The sequence below is a fragment of the Trachinotus anak genome, unplaced genomic scaffold (assembly GCF_046630095.1).
Source record: "Trachinotus anak isolate AG129_WGS33_773 ecotype Australia unplaced genomic scaffold, CSIRO_AGI_Tana_v1 ptg000003l, whole genome shotgun sequence".
Classification (NCBI taxonomy): domain Eukaryota; kingdom Metazoa; phylum Chordata; class Actinopteri; order Carangiformes; family Carangidae; genus Trachinotus; species Trachinotus anak.
Genome location: NW_027273854.1, coordinates 1,040,234 through 1,056,525, shown reverse-complemented (window position 1 = coordinate 1,056,525; position 16,292 = coordinate 1,040,234). Strand labels below are relative to the sequence as shown.

General features: G+C 40.8%; 1 protein-coding gene across 3 annotated transcripts; it reads left to right on the top strand.

Annotated features, from left to right (window-relative positions):
* Positions 1-478: 478 nt before the first annotated feature.
* On the top strand, positions 479-10,113 carry LOC139609943 (transcription factor 20-like). Of its 3 annotated transcripts, none has more exons than XR_011685423.1 (7): positions 479-873; positions 1,999-3,992; positions 5,819-5,912; positions 6,295-6,344; positions 7,304-7,370; positions 7,912-8,020; positions 8,121-10,113. XR_011685423.1 is itself a non-coding variant. In XM_071465025.1 (7 exons), the coding sequence occupies exons 2-6, from the start codon at positions 2,001-2,003 to the stop codon at positions 7,343-7,345; spliced, it is 2,001 nt and encodes a 666-aa protein (XP_071321126.1). In that variant the 5' UTR covers positions 486-873; positions 1,999-2,000; the 3' UTR covers positions 7,346-7,370; positions 7,912-10,113. The 3 variants fall into 3 exon arrangements, 2 of the variants coding, with proteins under 2 accessions (XP_071321116.1, XP_071321126.1); XM_071465025.1 differs by having other exon boundaries at positions 486-873; positions 1,999-2,256; positions 2,434-3,992; positions 7,912-10,113; XM_071465015.1 differs by having other exon boundaries at positions 7,912-10,113.
* The last annotated feature ends 6,179 nt before the right edge of the window (positions 10,114-16,292 follow it).

The following is a 16,292-nucleotide window of genomic DNA, read 5'->3' as shown; positions in this document are numbered from 1 at the left end:
GAGACAGAGGCAGACAGAGCAAGAGAAGCAGAGATGACATGTCCTGTAACAGCGACGATGCTGGAGTAAAAGTGATCAACACAATATCTATAAACACACACTATTATTTAAAGGCCAGCGGGTAAAAAATAAGCTCATAGATAAATGAACAAGCAAACAGGCACGTGGGACATCTGGACAATCTGCTGATAAGTGGCAGAAAATGGATGCAAAAATACACACACACACACACACACACACACACAAACACACACACACTGTTCCAAATGTCTCGATAAAATAATATAAACATCTGACTAGTAAGTACACATGTAGGTGAGCAACAACATAAAACAAAGAATACAATTATTATTATTATTATTATTATTATTATTATTATTGTTATTATTAGCAATGGCCTAGAATTAAATTAGAATATTCTTACCAGCGGAGACGAAGACGAGCTTTTACTTTGAAGGTACAAAGTTCTCTTCCGGTGTCATCCATGTTGTTTCGGTGTGACTTGACTCTGGAGGAAGAAGGTGTCCATGATGACAACTTTGAAATACCAACAGTAGCCCGGGGGCTCGGAATTACCTGCGAGCTTTAGCGAAAATGTTTCTCGGTCGTCGCCGCGTCGAGTGTCGCCTCCGTTGGCAGAGAGCGTAGCCGGACTGACGCTAGCTAGCCAGCTAGCATGAACTCGGGCCGCCGCTGCTTTTGTTTACATCCAGTCCTGATGATGATGGGCCCGGAGAGGTGTGTTAGCTAACACCGTTACCAGAGCTGTTGCAGGGGGAAAGTGACATCCTAAAGCCCGGGGGTCGACCATCCACACCGCTGCCCCCCGAGGGCTGAGCTCCCCAGCAGGTTTAACTTTTAAACACTCTTCATGTAAGTTACATTCACACAACAGCGTGTTTTTATTTTATCACCTTTCACATTACTCACGAATGGATATCTAAACGGGCCTACCTGTTTGAAGTGGACCTAATCGATTAGTTGATTGACAGAAAATTAATCGCCAAGTATTTTGAAAATTAATCTTATTTTTTTCTGCCTAAAATGCCAGTGTCTTAGTGCGAACTAGCAGCTGTTCTTTGTGTTAATTTAAAACATATATATTAAAGATTTTACACTGTGTTGGTCACAGACAAAGGTATTGACGATATATCAGAGGATCTGATTGGCAGTTAATCAGCAAATGTTTGGTCTGTCTGGCAGATCTGGTCTTTCAATCAAAATTAAAGCTCAAATGTTCTTGTTATCAACTTTTTTTGTGAAAACATATGATTACAGGAACATTTTGTATTTTAATATTACAACATTTTTACAAAAGCTTTATGCCTTAACATTGTCTTGAGATATAACCCAATCTTTGGTATTTGTGGTTTACATTTTTCTGCGGTAACCACTGTATGTGTTTTAGGGCTGAAACTATTTGTCCTTAAATTGACAAAATTGATTGACAATAAATTAACAAGCAAATATTTTGAGAGTTTAATCATTTTTGTCATTTTTTTAAGCAAAAATGCCAAGAATGTTTAAAGCTTCTGACATATGAGGATCTGATGCTTTTCATTGTCATTCAAACTGTTTGGACTGAAACAAGACATCTGAAGATGTCAGTTTGGGGAATTATAACCAGGATTTTTCACCATTTTCTTGACATTTTATTGACAAAACATTGAATTGATGAATAGAGAAAATAATCAGCACAACCAGCAGCAGAAAATTCTCTCATCTGAGAAGCTGAAATCTGAATGCTTGAGAAGCGACTAACAGATGATCAGCATCACTACTGAAAAACGACTGAAGGTCACAGCTCGAGCAAAGATTATGTTTCAGCTGCTTAGAGCTGAACTGATCAGTCGTTTGATAAATGGACATAAAATAACACACAACTATTTTCATCTGTCTCCTGCTGACCGTGAAAAATCAGTGCAGTTCTCCTTTAATGCTTTTTGAAGGACTGTTTAGAAACAACATCACAGTAATGTTCATATTTGTGTTTTGCAGTGATGGAAGTGTCCTCTCAGGATCCATCCCTCATGGCTATGGACCTGTCAAAGAGCTACAACCCCCTGACCCGCAGCCACACTGAAGCCGTGGACCTGGCGAAGAAGCCGGAGTGGTACCACCGCCGACCGCCGAGCTGCAGCACAGACATCGCCTCCTCGTACAGATCCAGAGCCTCGTCGTCCTACAACTCTCTCTCCACGCAGCCTGGAGCACCTGTCCACTGCAGAGACATGGAGCCGGGCCCTGAGGCTTTAGGTAACTACATGAATTCAACACTAGCTCCGGGGATGGATCTGTACCACGACAGAGTTCACGGCAACCTGTGGCACCCGGGTTTCTACGGGCCCGACCAAAGTGGCGGCCCGGTTCCTGAGAGCAGCGGCGGAGAAGAGAGCGACAGCGGCTCTGATGTTATTTTCCTTGTTTCCTCAGCGAAGGAGCCGCTCATATGCAGCTCTTTCATCCAGGACAGCGTGAGGCACATCGTGGAGCCTCTGTCCCCGGCTGTGTCCTCGCTGGATGAGGGGAGAGGTTGCTATCACCTACCTCAGCCGCTGAGCTCGCCCAGTCCTGACAGCTCGTACTCAGATGACTCCTCAGACAGCTCAGTGGACATTCCTGTTCATCACACCAGGCCCGTAGTCCTCCTGTCAGACCTCAGCGCCGTTTACCGCAACCCAGTTGAATCTCCCGTCGACATTTCCAGCGATGACAGCGACGTCATCGAAGTTTCAGTCACTAATGAAAAGAGGAAAAGCCACAAATGTCCTTACAAGAAAACGGTTCCTTGTAAGAAGAATCTGGGGAAAGAAACTCCACCTCAGAGTGAGGGGGAAAAGGCTGCAGCTAAAGAAGTACGACGCAGTCCCAGAATCAGAAAACCTGTCTCTGACGTCCCTCAGTTCACCTGCAGTGTGTCTCGGTACAGTCTGAGGAGACAGGTCAAAAACGACGCAGTGGGTATCTATAATGAAAGCTGTGATTCTGATGACATGATGGAGTACGCAGTGAGGTTGTCCAGCCCGGAGGCAGACGAGCCGGTCTCACAGCCACATGTGTCAGAGCGAGTGAGCAGTAACTCGGAGGAGTCTGACGGCGACGTTGGGCCGGAGAGGAAGTCGACGCAGAGGGAGCAGCAGCCTCGCCGCAGAGCTTCGTACACAAAGAGCATCAAACGGAAGAAGCCACTCGCCCTTCAAAAGACGAAAAAGTTACGACGAACCAAACAGAAACAAAAACACAGAACCCCTCCACAGCAGCACCAAAAGGCCTCTTCCTGCGGGGGGGTGTTGGCGAGCAAAAAAACCGTCAGCAGACGGAAGAGGAAAAGGCGAACGCAGACAGGACCTTCTGCTCTGTTTTCTCCCAAAGAGCCAGAAATCAAGCTTAAGTATGTAAACATCAAAGAGGAAAGAAAAGACAAGAAGTCTGACAGTTTCTGCCCCTTTGTTCACGTGGAGCAGAGGATGTGCACTGTTATCAACTATCAAGAGGAGGAGGCGACGGTGCGGAGCAGCAGAGGAGGACAGCAGCAGACAGCCGCCAGGTCTCTGTCTGGATTTGTTCCCAGTACGTCCTGCTTCCAGCTGGGTCGGCTCAGCTCGGAGAGCAGGAGTCAGGCTACGCTGCTGTGCTGCCTGTGCGGTCAGACGGCCAACGTCACGGGCCTCGGGGACCTTCACGGCCCCTACTACCCTAGCAGCCCATCTGTGGACTGCCAGAACTGCAGGACTGAGCAGAAAGAGGAAGAGAACTCACATGGACTCGCTAATAGCCATTCTGTGAATTCCTCAGATGGCGGCTGTGACGGTCGTGACCGCTCTAATGTCAAGAGTTTGCTCGACAGCGACAACAACTCTCTCCCTAAGGTGCCTCTTCACCTGGACGAGGGCTGGATCCATGAGGACTGTGGCATCTGGTCCACCGGTGTCTTCCTGGTCAGGGGGAAGCTGTACGGGTTGGAGGAGGCGGCTCGGCTTGCACAGGAAACAGTGAGTGACGCAAACCAATCACTTTTTTCAGGGTGATTATTTTCATGATCAATTAATCAACAGATTATCGTTGAGAATTATCGTTCTGTCGGTAAAATGTCAAAACGTGACGTCTTCAAATGTTTTGTTTTGTTTGTTCAAAACCAAAGCATTTTCAGTTTCCTGTCATGTGACGAGGAAAAGCAGGAAACAGTCACATTAAAGTAGCTGCAATCAGCAAATGGTTGAATTTCTACTTTAAAAAAAAAGATAATTTGAATATATTTCTATCAATGGAGTCATTGATTAATCGACTAATTATTCCAGCTTGTAGGACTGAGTGATTGTTAAATGTTATTGTTACCAACTTTTTGCGAAGCCATAGAAATTAAATGAAGTAAATTCTCTGTGAAAAATAATTTTTACATTTTCATGAAATCAAACCCAATATTGTTATTTATGGTTGGCAATAACCATTCAATGTGTTTAAGAGCTGCAGTGATTGGTTGATTAATTGATTAGTTTATCATTTTTAAGTTGATAGTTTAAGATGGTTGACAGAAATTTAATCAGCAACTATTTTGATAAATGAATAACATTTAATGAATGAACTGAGATTAATCAGTAGTGAAAATCATCATTAGCTGCAGTTCTGTTGTTCATCTAAATGAGAACAGCCTCAGTGTTTGTTGTTCACCTTCCCTGCACTGATTCTGTGTTAAGTTACTGAAAATGACCCAACGTTTCCTGCAGCTGCTGCTTCACATTAAAAGCCTTTGAGTCCTGAGGATCACAACTTAAAATCAGCTGTAATCAGTATTTTTATATTAATAATATATCAGGTAACTATGTGGAAGCAGGCGCTCGTACTGATGGACCCACAGAGGATTTATCACCTTAATCTGAGTAAACACTTGTGATATTAATAACACAAATGTTTGCTGTGATCGTTGCTCCTGTGTGAACTGGCCATGAAAAACCCCCGTCACTGCTCTGTAGAGATTAGGGACAAAATCTGGTTCTGTGCACAAAGGCACTAAAAAGTTCAGCCAAAGGTAATAAGAGGCTTCAGTGGATTAAAGCTGCAACCAGCAATAAATTCACTACTGGTTAATCTGCCAGTTTAAATGTATAAAATGCCAAAAAATGTAAAAAAACAAAACAAAAAAAAAAACATAAATAAAACTAGAATTACCACCTCTCAGTTGTACGCCTCCTTTTGAGTTAAATTGTGTCATAATTAACATGAATTTGCAAGTTATTGCCAAAAATGTGGTTTGTTTTTGGTCACAGTGACCAAGTCGAGAACAGGGCGGAGGGACAACCTGAAAACATGGTGGTTTAAAAAAAATATATACATATTTAAAAAAAAAAAAAAAAAAAAAAAAAAAAAAAAATATATATATATATATATATATATATATATATATATATATATATATATATATATATATATATATATATATATATAAAAATTCTTTTTTTTTAATGTAATTTTTAAATATATTTTATATATATATATGTATAAGATATATAAATTTTCTTTTGGGAGCCGCAGTTTCTCAGATTTCATGTTTTCAGTCAAAAACCAAAGGAATCTTCAAATTTGGGCCGTTTTTGACTGGTCCATCAAACTGAAGCTAGTACAGTCTCACACATGCTCCAGAGTGATCATGAATTTGAACGAGTGAATGAATGAATTTTGCAGGACGCTCGCTTTAGACTGACTTAAGTTTATCCTGGTGTTCCTAATAAACTGGTAACTGAGTGTCTATCAAGATGAAGAATGCTTCTACAGACCCAGCAGCCCTGTTGAAGAACAGATTCCATGTTTGTCTCTTTCTCAGGTGTGTTCAACCTGCCAACAAACAGGTGCAATAATGGGCTGTTTCCAGAAGGGCTGTCCCAGAAACTACCACTACAGATGTGCCATCCAGTCAGGTATGCTGCCAGAGCTCATGTAGGGATGAAGAAGAAGCTGTCATTGTGTCAGTGTCAGTGTTTGTCCCTGACGTGAATACGTGGAGAAGTTGTTGTGTTGTCATGAGTCTGTGATGTCGTGGCTCTGTGCTCCTCTGCTGCCTGTGTCAGCTCCGACTGTGGAAGTGTTGAAAGTGACTGATCTTTCATGGGGGAGAGCCTGAGTCACTCCTGTGTGTGTGGGAAGGCTGTCGCTCTCACTCAGCCTGAAATGACGAGTCTTTCAGGTTGTTTTTTTGTGTGTGTGTGTTTTCAGGCTAAATGAAGGCTGTCGTTCTCACTCAACATGAAACGGTGAATTTTAAAGTATTTAAAGCTCATTCTGTGTGTGTGTGTTTCTTAGGCTGTGTCCTCAATGAAGAGAACTTCTCGATGCGATGTACAGAGCACAAGGTAAAGAGAAAAATCAAAGAGTTTGATCCTGACTTTTTAAAAGAGTCGTTGGGTTCAGACTTTATGAAAGTGTGGGGAGCTGCATGGCCTCTGGGGGTCACTAGTGCAGCTTTCAGGCTGTTGTACTTTTCCACATTCTCCATCCTACACTCTTACTAACTGTGTGCTAGTGTATGAAATGTGTGAAAGGCACAACATGGAGACGATGGTCCTGATCATCACATCCTTCACACAGTGAGAGGAGCAGCAGCACATTGACAATTAATGATGAAAAATTGTGTTTTTAGCACAGAATAAGTGTCAAATGAGAAAGTGACAGAGTGAACTTTAAGGTCGAAATCTAAAGGTTGATTTTCGTGGTTATTTTTAATTTGTTTTCAGACTAAATAAATGTCCTTAAATCTGAAAATACACCGACCTAGAAACATGAAACACAGTAACTCAGGTTTTTGTGAGGAGTTTGTTTTGGTTTTGATGCATGACAATAAACAGGTCAGATCACTTAAATATAAACAGAAAAATGTAACAATAAAATATTTACAATGAAAATGTGAAAAAATATAAAAATGATACAATAATAGAAATCCGTTCAATGTGCAATATGAATGTGGGAATGTGCAAAAGTTCACAGTATGAAAAAAAGTAATATGTGAAAAATGTGCAGGTTGTCCAAGAAAGGGGGGGGGGGCATTTAATGACACTGGGGGGGTCTCTGGCCTTTTATCACATAATCTGACGCCTTGACGTGTTTTTATAGAAGGTTATTGTGCCATAGAAACGTGGAAAAACAGCCTTTTAAATTTACACTAACTACAAAACTACAGAAGCTCAGTGTGTTCATAAAAAATTAATTTTGTAATTATCTGATAAACCCACTTTGAAAAAATGATTTTGGTGAGTGTCTTTATTGATTGCTGATTGTTTATCATTGATAACTGATGTGTGTTTGCATCCAACAGAACAAACCGTTCACAACTGTAACCAGACAACACAAGAGATGATGCAGAAGACGTGGGGGCACTGGAGGTTCGTAGTATTTCTCATTTTAACATTTGATTATTTATTTATGGTCAGACAAAAAAACATTAGATGGTGCTAACCTTGTGCTCTAGGACAGTGATTCCCAACCAGAGGTTCCCATACCCCAGCTGGTACATCTGCATTTAGCTGACAGTTCCTGAAAAGGTTAAAAAAAATCTTGATGTATGTCGATATATTGACTCAGCTCGAGCACCTGAACACCACATGTTGAGAGAGCATGAAAACTAGTTAGCAAGCGCGCTGAGAAGTTGAAACAGTTGACTGAAAGTGATGGATAACTGGTTAAAATAGTTAAATATATAATGTATTTCATAGGGGGGCGGTTGGGAATCACTGCTCCAGGATTTCACTTTATAGAACAAAATAAATGATTAATTGTAGATTAACTGACAGTAACAAAAATATTATTAGTTGCAGCTCTACATGTTTGTAATTGGATTCACTCACGAAGTATAAGAATAAAAACAGTTGATGTGCAGAAAAACATTTGTTCGTGTTTAACGTTATTTGTGTCTGTTTTTTCCAGAGCGATCCACAGATCTCCTCAGGGGGCGACGTGAGCGGCCTGACTCCACCTCTGCTGTTTTTATAACACTAATTAATGTGTGTGCTCGAGCAGAAGGACAAACCTTCTGGTAAGATTTCACTCGTCACGACAGACAGATCAAACCAGGGGCCACTGTAGGACTTTTATAAGACGTGTCTGTGTTTTGTTCTATTTCTGTTCTTTTGTAGGTCTTTAACACAGGCAGTTACACCAATTGGACTGAGCCAAGATGGGGTGTGTGTATGAGTGTGAGTGTGTGTGTGTGTGTGTATGTGTGTGTGTGTGTGTGTGTATTCCTCCTCTTGAAGAGCTACACTTGGACTAGCCACGTCACAAATACAGTTTATTATTTGAACATAATAAATATATTAGAGTTTAAATTAGCTTATTAATATGTTGTATAGAGTATAGTATCTTTATATAAGGCCACTTTTCTTTCTACTGTTTTTCTACTACTTTTCTATTACTGTTAGTGCTTCAGTCATAACATAATTTATTTTCTTCAGGATGCATGCACAGTTGTTGTTTGCTATGATGCACTTTATTCTATGATTTTCAGCTGTTTATTTATATCTGTTTGTAGACTTTGTTCTTCCTTTTCTAATACAGTTATTTAAATTTAATATAAAGCTGCACTAAGCAAGATTTATATATAAAAAAATGTATTTCTGTCTAAATCACAAAGTAAGGCCTGAGAAGAGAACAAGCATCCTCACTAAGTGAGACCACAAACTGTACATTCACCATTTTCGAGCGACTTTGTTTCTGGTGTCAGGTTTAAATGCTTCTCTGCTAACAGGATGTGGAAATGTGAAACTGTCAAACAGAACACTCTCTCATAACAGCAGCTCGATACAGAAAAAGATGCGAGTATCGGTGTTCAGTGTTTTGTGGCAGAGCTGGTAAATTTTTCTCTTGTGTCATGTTAGAGGGATTTCAGAAAATGTACAGTTAAAAGGTCACTTCAACCAAATCACAAAAGATTACCCCCCCCCCCCTTTTTTTTTTTCTAGCAAAGGAAAATAGTGATTCCAGCCTCTCACATGTGTGGATTTGCTCCTTTTCTTTGTTCTATAACATTGTACATTTTTGTTTGGGTCTGTTGGTCACACAAAACGAACAATCTGAATATGTCACTTTGGGCTGTGAAGAAGTTTTGATGGGCACTTTTCACTATTTACTGATATTTTACAAAGAAAATAATCAGTAAATTGAGAAAAAATCCACATATTATTGGATAATTTAAATAATTCTTATTTGCAGCTTTGTTGGTTTTATTTGCAGAGGTTTTGAGATCTTCTCTTCCTCTCCAGCCACAATTCCAAACTGTTTCTCTCAGGTTTCAGGTTCCCATAATACTGACAGAGGTAAACAGAAAGTTTAATGTTGCTATGGTGTCAGTGACTTATGCTGTTTACATTTCTTTTTAGCAAATTAACATTATTAAAAATATGCTGAATTAACTACTAGCTGCTTTGGTTTGCAATGTACCCATGGATGTACAGACAACTGTCACTGAATCACTTTGATAACAAAGAAAACGTAAAAATATTATAATTCTCAGGCAAGTTCTGCAGCTATAACAAGCTTATTTTTTTCTATGATATCTAAGCAGATGTATGTACCTTTATATTCAATTGACATAGGAGATAAGGATATTCTCTGGAAGCATAAGACAGGCGGAATTTTAAAATATGTGTATCGTATCTTGTCAGATTTTACTTGGTTATTACTCTGACACAGATTTTGATTTTTGGCGAAAACTGTAGAAATTGGAAGCTCAGGTTTATAATGCCTGAAAATTCCCAACAAATCTGTGGATGATCCTCAGCAAATAAAACTAAGAATATTTACATAAATTGATACAGTAAAACTGGAGCAACTGGTAAATATGTTTTTGTGATTTGCATGAATTGGCCCTTTAATATATTTGTTACCTCACATTGCCATGTGGAGCTGAAGTCACCTAGTGTAGCTTTAACTGTTCATTTTTGTGTGATGTCTTGTGTTTCAGTTTTCATGAAATATGACTGGACTGACATGACAGATGAGAAACAGGCACTAATTGTTTAAAAAGAAAGAGTTTAAGTAAATTGTTAGAGTTTGGTTCCATGTCTGCACTTTCTATTATTTGAGGAATAAAGAGATAATTGTTGTTTAATAAAGCTCAATAAAACTGAACTGTCTTTTCTTAAGAAAAAAGATTAGAAATGCAAACATTTCCAGTGAACCTTTCTCAGTGTTTGCTTTGCAAAGCTCTCAACAAGAATGTTACGAATGTTGTTTATGCAGAATATTTTATCCACAGTCGCTGCTGCTCCTACACAGGAACAAAATGTTTTTCACTGCAGGGAAGGTAGTGTGTCTGAGTTTTGGCAAATCTCCAAATATCTGAAGGGATTGATTCTCAAACTTAAAATCTTTCTGTTCCTAAACCAGTGGGAATATCTGCCAGGTTTCTGTGATAACAATATTTTTTATTTTTGTCAAGAAACATCTTGAAACTTACATTTGAATCAAACAAAATCTGACAACATTTGCTGTTTTTCTTTTCATGGTTTAAAATGCAACACTGACATTTCTCCTCAGTATGTTAGAGCTGTGACCTTATAAACGTGATGGTAGAAAATGTGTCGTTACACATAAAAGACTGCATCTGCCTTTCTCTCAGCTGGATATATTGTATGTTCTCTTTCAGGATAACCAGATCTGTTTGACTATCAAAAAATGTCTCATGTGAATAATCATAATAGTTTGCCCAAAGAAATCTGTGGTAAAATGTATTTTATTATAGCTCTGATGGTGTCAAATATAACAACTGATTACACAAGAGTAATCCAGTTAATCAGTGACATCTGTGAGCTGTGGAAGAGTTGGCTCCAGCAGCTGTTGGAACCAACTCCTCACGTTCACATAATGTTAGTACATAGACACATACATTTATTCACATTTTTAGTTTATTTATTTTAATTGAATGAATTTTTTTTGTTTAAATTCAGTGACATCTGCCCCCACATCTGAAGTGCAGTTTTTAATCCAGGCAGGTTCTTGGTGTGATGACATGATGGTGGGAGCAGCGCTCTGTTCATCCTCTGTTCCGGTGTTTTCATCCGGGGGCTCTTGCTCAGGCGAGTCCAGGATCGGACTTGGGCCTTGCTCTTGTTATTGTTAATATTTCTCCTTTCCCAAACAGCCCTGGTTATCCTGGAACAAAGTGCAATATTTGAAGTTTTGAGAGTCTTCAGTCTGGAATGTCAATGATTGATCGATGAATTGCCATTAATAACTTAATTAATTAAAAATATATTAACTGACAATGCAGGAGAGAAAGACAAGTGATTTAGATGTCAGGAAATGTGCTGTAGTTTGCTGTAGTGCTCGGCTACTCGGCTTCTATCTGTTTATAAATCTATGGCACCTTGTCGCCACCTGAGGAAGAAATACGTTGCAGTGGTTTAGTGTGCTCGCGGTGGCGGTCGTGTTGTTGAAGGCTGCAGCTGTTTGATGCAGAAAAAAAGAGTTTAATACTTTGGATTTTGTTTGGCCAATCATTGAATAGCAACAGATGAGAGTGGAAGCTCAGGTTTTAAGTGAAGTCATCATTTTGTGTTGTTTGATTTGTGGCCAGAAAAGTTTCTGTTATGGAAAAAGACCAAAGTTTTCCATAAATCGTTGACAGTTATCCAGCTGTTGAGAGTTGACGTGGCTGTGTTGACCAGCTGGTCTTTAACTGTGTCTGCCTGCTGAAGGTCGCGGACACCGGCTTTTCACAGTTTTCTCTGAAATCAACTTCCTGCTGCTGCTGGAAATGAGTTTGATGAGAACGGTGAGAGTGAATTAAAGCAGTGAGGTTGTGATGCAGACAACTGAATAATGAGCTGAAAAATCTCTGTTCACGTTGTGGCATTGATTTCACGTTGTCATGTGATGTATTGTTATTATAAATATGTTGGTTATAGCAGCTTCAAGTAGAATGTGGCACAACCAAATGGCTCATTTTGTTCAGAGGGATCAGAGTTATAGATATGTTGACTGACGGTGAGTGTTCATGCCTCATCTTAAAGGTTCTGTAAATGATTGTCACTGCCACTAGATGTCGCACTAGTCCACCAGCATCTCAAACCAGAACAAATGCTTTGTCAGGTTCACCTCTGGCCTCCTTCGGCCACAACCCCCCTCCTCACCCGTCACGCTCTCAGTCAGCATGGCATCATGGAGCCTGTGAACGCTCAGTACAACTGAATAAAGTTACCCTGTGTACACAAGAGCAGACAAAAACAATCTAATCACAACCATTAGCCCCCGCAAGCGTTGCTGAAAGCTAGCGATAGCAACTTTTGCCCAAATGCATTCATAATATCGTTTACAGCAAGTCAGCTAAAGTTACCACGCTACTGCTGCCTTCACTAATGAAAACAGAAAACAGTTACTAACATATGGAGGAGAAGAAAAACCAATTCAGAGTCAAGCTGGAGGCCTTTAGCAGCTCGTTAGCCTCTACATCACGGTAAAACATAGAGGGAGCCGGTGAAGACACTGATCAAGCTGGAAAAAAAACTCAAAAAACTTTGACATTCCACCAGCCAACCAGGATTTGAGACAGTGGCCAGTCCACCTGTGCTCTGGTCTCATTTCTTTCTCTGTCGGAGCCTTTTTAGAGGTGGTTTCTCCCATGCACACAGAGGGGGTGTGCCTTCGTTCTCGGCTCAGGACGCCATTACTCCACATAGAAAATAGTTGTTTTCTGCTATATTATGGTTTAAAATCTCATTTACAGAACTTTTAACAGTGGCTTGTTGCTGGGTCTGGTCTGGTTAAAGCCAAATTTATCCAGTTTGCTTTTATCAAAGAAACCAAAAAGCTTAACGTGGGCAGCGTGCTGCTGCATCACTAATGAGCAGCAGTTAATGACTTGAGTATTTTCAGACGACACAGACTTTCACACTGAGCGCTGCCTTTGAGTCACAACCTCACATCGATGCAAATAGTCTTCGCTCCAGCACGTCGTAGTGATAAAGTCTATCTCGGGAAACATTTTGCAGCTCCACCACGCCATTATCAGGCTGACATGCAGACCTGCGGCGGTGTGAGGAAGGTGCTTCTCACCTCTCTGTACCACCTTGTTGAACTCAGAATAGACTCACAGCTCTCACCTGCTGAAATAACCTGGCAGACAGAGATGATGTGAGTGTTGATACTGTTACCATCTCAGTGTCTTTTTAATGCGCTGCAGGCCACTGCAGCTGAGTGAGAGTCTTAAATAAAAGATTAAGATAAGTATTTAATTAAAAGGAGGAACAGTTTGTATTTATTTGAAGGTAATGCAATCAATATTTTTTGATAGTCTGTCTTCTCAAGGATTGGTGAAGACTGGGATCAGGCAGTAACTTAACATTCTTGTAATTTGCTGAGTCATCTCAGAGGAGAAGAGTTGCTTTAAGTCCTCATATCTGTAAGCAGTATAATAAATGGGGGAGAAGATCTAATAGTACGAAACTATTCCACTATTTAGGGCCAACAATTGCTAAAGCTTTGAAAATCTTTGGGTTTCATCTGGGAGCGTGGAATAGAGAGCAGTGATTGGTCAGCAGATCTGCAGTGAAATAAACTGTGATGGTGCCTCAGTCCGGCGTCGGCAGCCTGGCTGTAGACTGTGTTGTTAATACGAGGCCACTCTCAGGGCTGTGACTCTGTCCTGGTTCTACTGACGCTTCAGTGGCTGTCGGTTTATTTTGTAGTTAAAATGCTCCTATATCGTCATCTGCAGCTGCACCTGAAGCCTGTGTTCACTTCTCCTCTTTTATTGCCCTATTCCCTCTTTCTTGTTCTCCCCTTCGCATTTTCCTTATCTTCCTTATGTTCAGTTCTTTGCCTCCCCCATCCCTCGCTCAGGCTGCAGGCTTATCTCCATTTAGAACTGACAGGCTCTTCCAATCACAGTCCTCCTCACTATCTCTGCAGCACAGCTCTGCTGCTTCTGCAAGTGGTTCAGCGCAAAACGCTGCTGAAACTGACGCAGGTCAAACATGCAAATACTTTGCATTTTCCCTTTGAGCTGTGTCCTGTTGTGTAATGTTAAAAAACAAAAGCAGAACCTCTGCTGCAGAAAGAACCAGCAGCGAGTGGGGAACGTTGAGTACAGGCTGTAGATCAGATTGTGCATGATGTTTGAAAGATCGCATAGATCATCATGATTTAGAGTCTCATGCTGTGTCAGTGTAAATCATCCAAGCACAAAATCAGAGTCTGTTTGCTGCCCTGTTATTACAGATCAGTCTGTGTGTGGAAGCTCAAAGTTCTGCAATTTACAGATATCTGAACACCCAAATGCTCTTCTTCTGACCCAGTGTTTCTCTGGGGAACACGCATGTTTTGTTCTCTTCCATCTTTACATTCTTCAGTCAGGAGCAAAAACGTTAAATTTATACAAACTCATTCAGTTCATTACACTCAGGGATTTGCCAGATACAGTCTTGATGTGGTGCTAGTAACTTGTGCTAATGTTAGCAAACTTTTCTGCTTCTGCTTCAATAAAGCTGAATTTTAGGATTTCTGTTTTAGTCAGTGAGACTTGTGGCCACAGTTGCAGCTGCTGGGGCTGAAGGGAATGTTGCAAGTTTTAATCCTAAAGCAAAGTACAGGACGAATAAAAAGTTAAGTCCATCCAGTTGTTACCAAAAGCCCAAAATGTGAACCTCATGGTGGCGCTGGAGGAAAAGTCAGGGATCCCCAAATGCCCAAAGTCCTGAGGATTCATCCTGTGCAAACCACAAATGTCTGTATGAAATTTAATGGAAATCCATGAAATAATTGCTGAGATGTTTGGGTCTGGTGGGCTTCACCGCCCAGCTCATTCTGCAGCTGGCACAGCGAACACACGATGTGATGAAGCACTTTTCAGCTCCTCAAAGTTATTGCTGTTTAACTGAAATCAGAACTAAAGGAGATGTAACCTCGTATCTTATTTCTCATGGAAGCAGCCCCCCCCCCCCCCCCCCCCCCCCGCTTCAGCGCTGGTGGTGAATATGTAAACGTGGTGGTGGGAGAGACACTGAGATCAGTCAGTGCAGCGCTCGGCTGTAATTGCTATGCTGAACATGCAGGGTTACTGATGATTTTCTCTCCAGCTCAGCTGCACTTGGCTGCTTTTTTTTTTTTTTTTTCTCCTTGGTTCCTTTTCATCCAGACTGAGTTTTTTTTGTTCTGAACTGACAATGTGAAGATTAATTTCACCCGTCTCTTTCTTATCAGTCCATAAAAACACTTTGTAATGTGCACATCTGCAGTCAATTCAATGTTTTGGTTCTGCTGCAGAAAAGGAAGGTTTTCCACTTTTGATGTATGGACTTTTTTTTTCAATGTAACATTAAATCAGATTCAGTCCTACCTGGGTGGGAGTGTTACGTAATTCAGCTTCCAGCAAAGATTTGGAGGCAGACGCTGCTCATTACAGCTGAGCCAGAAACATGCATCAGTGGTTTTACAGCTTCGTGGAGCATTGTGAGTTTATTGGGGCATAATTATGTGACCAACATACAGCAAAGCTTGATGTAATGCATGAAACCGTTTGGATTTTCATCTGTTTTACTGTGGTAAAAATGTTTGTCTTGATCTCTTGACTTCAAATCTGAAGCTTGTTAGAATAAAATGAGAAGCTGGCATCGAGTCATTTCACAGAGTCCAGCTCCATCTCTGATTGCCTTATTTCATTTTTAATGAACTGAGAGAAAGGTTGGGGGGGGGGGGGGGGGGGGGGGGGGGGGTAAATACACACAACGTTATTTCCTTTAGTGTTTCATCTGCTGTCGGAGACTCTACATAAGCACAGCACAGCGCAGGGTGGAGGGGATGGATTATGACACAAAACAACCACAAACCATGCAGCTTTGTTGCCTGCAGCCATTTTGTGTTTCTGTGGTTGTTTTGCTTCTCTTTGGAGGTTTTTTGCTTCTCCTTGTGGTCATTTTTTGAGGTTGTTTTCAGTCTCTTTGCAGTCATTTTGTGTTTCTGTGACAACCATTTGCACGTCTTTGTGGTCATTTTGCGTCTCTTTGAGGATGTTTTCTTTGAGCTATATCTGTGTGTTGGTTTTGCATTAAGTTGTGTCTCTGTACCTGTTTTGCATCTCCAGCCATTTTACGTCTCTTTGTGGTACTTTTGTGTCTCTTTGTGACCTTTTTGCATCTCTTTGTATTAACCACAAAGAGACTCTGATGCACTTGATGTGGTGGTTTCGCATCCTTTCGCATCTCTTTGGTTTTGTGTCACTCTCTGGGATATACTGCAGATCTGGGCCTTGTTCAGTGATTCATCCACACGCACGTCAAATACAGTAAAGACTCAATTTTTGGTATTTTTGA

Excerpts from the sequence above, each read along its gene's own strand:
- LOC139609943 (XM_071465015.1), top strand. The coding sequence starts at position 2,001 with ATGGAAGTGTCCTCTCAGGATCCATCCCTCATGGCTATGGACCTGTCA. Across the intron at positions 5,913-6,294 it reads CAGATGTGCCATCCAGTCAG|GCTGTGTCCTCAATGAAGAG; the intron begins GTATGCTGCCAG and ends TGTGTTTCTTAG. Across the intron at positions 6,345-7,303 it reads TGCGATGTACAGAGCACAAG|AACAAACCGTTCACAACTGT; the intron begins GTAAAGAGAAAA and ends TGCATCCAACAG.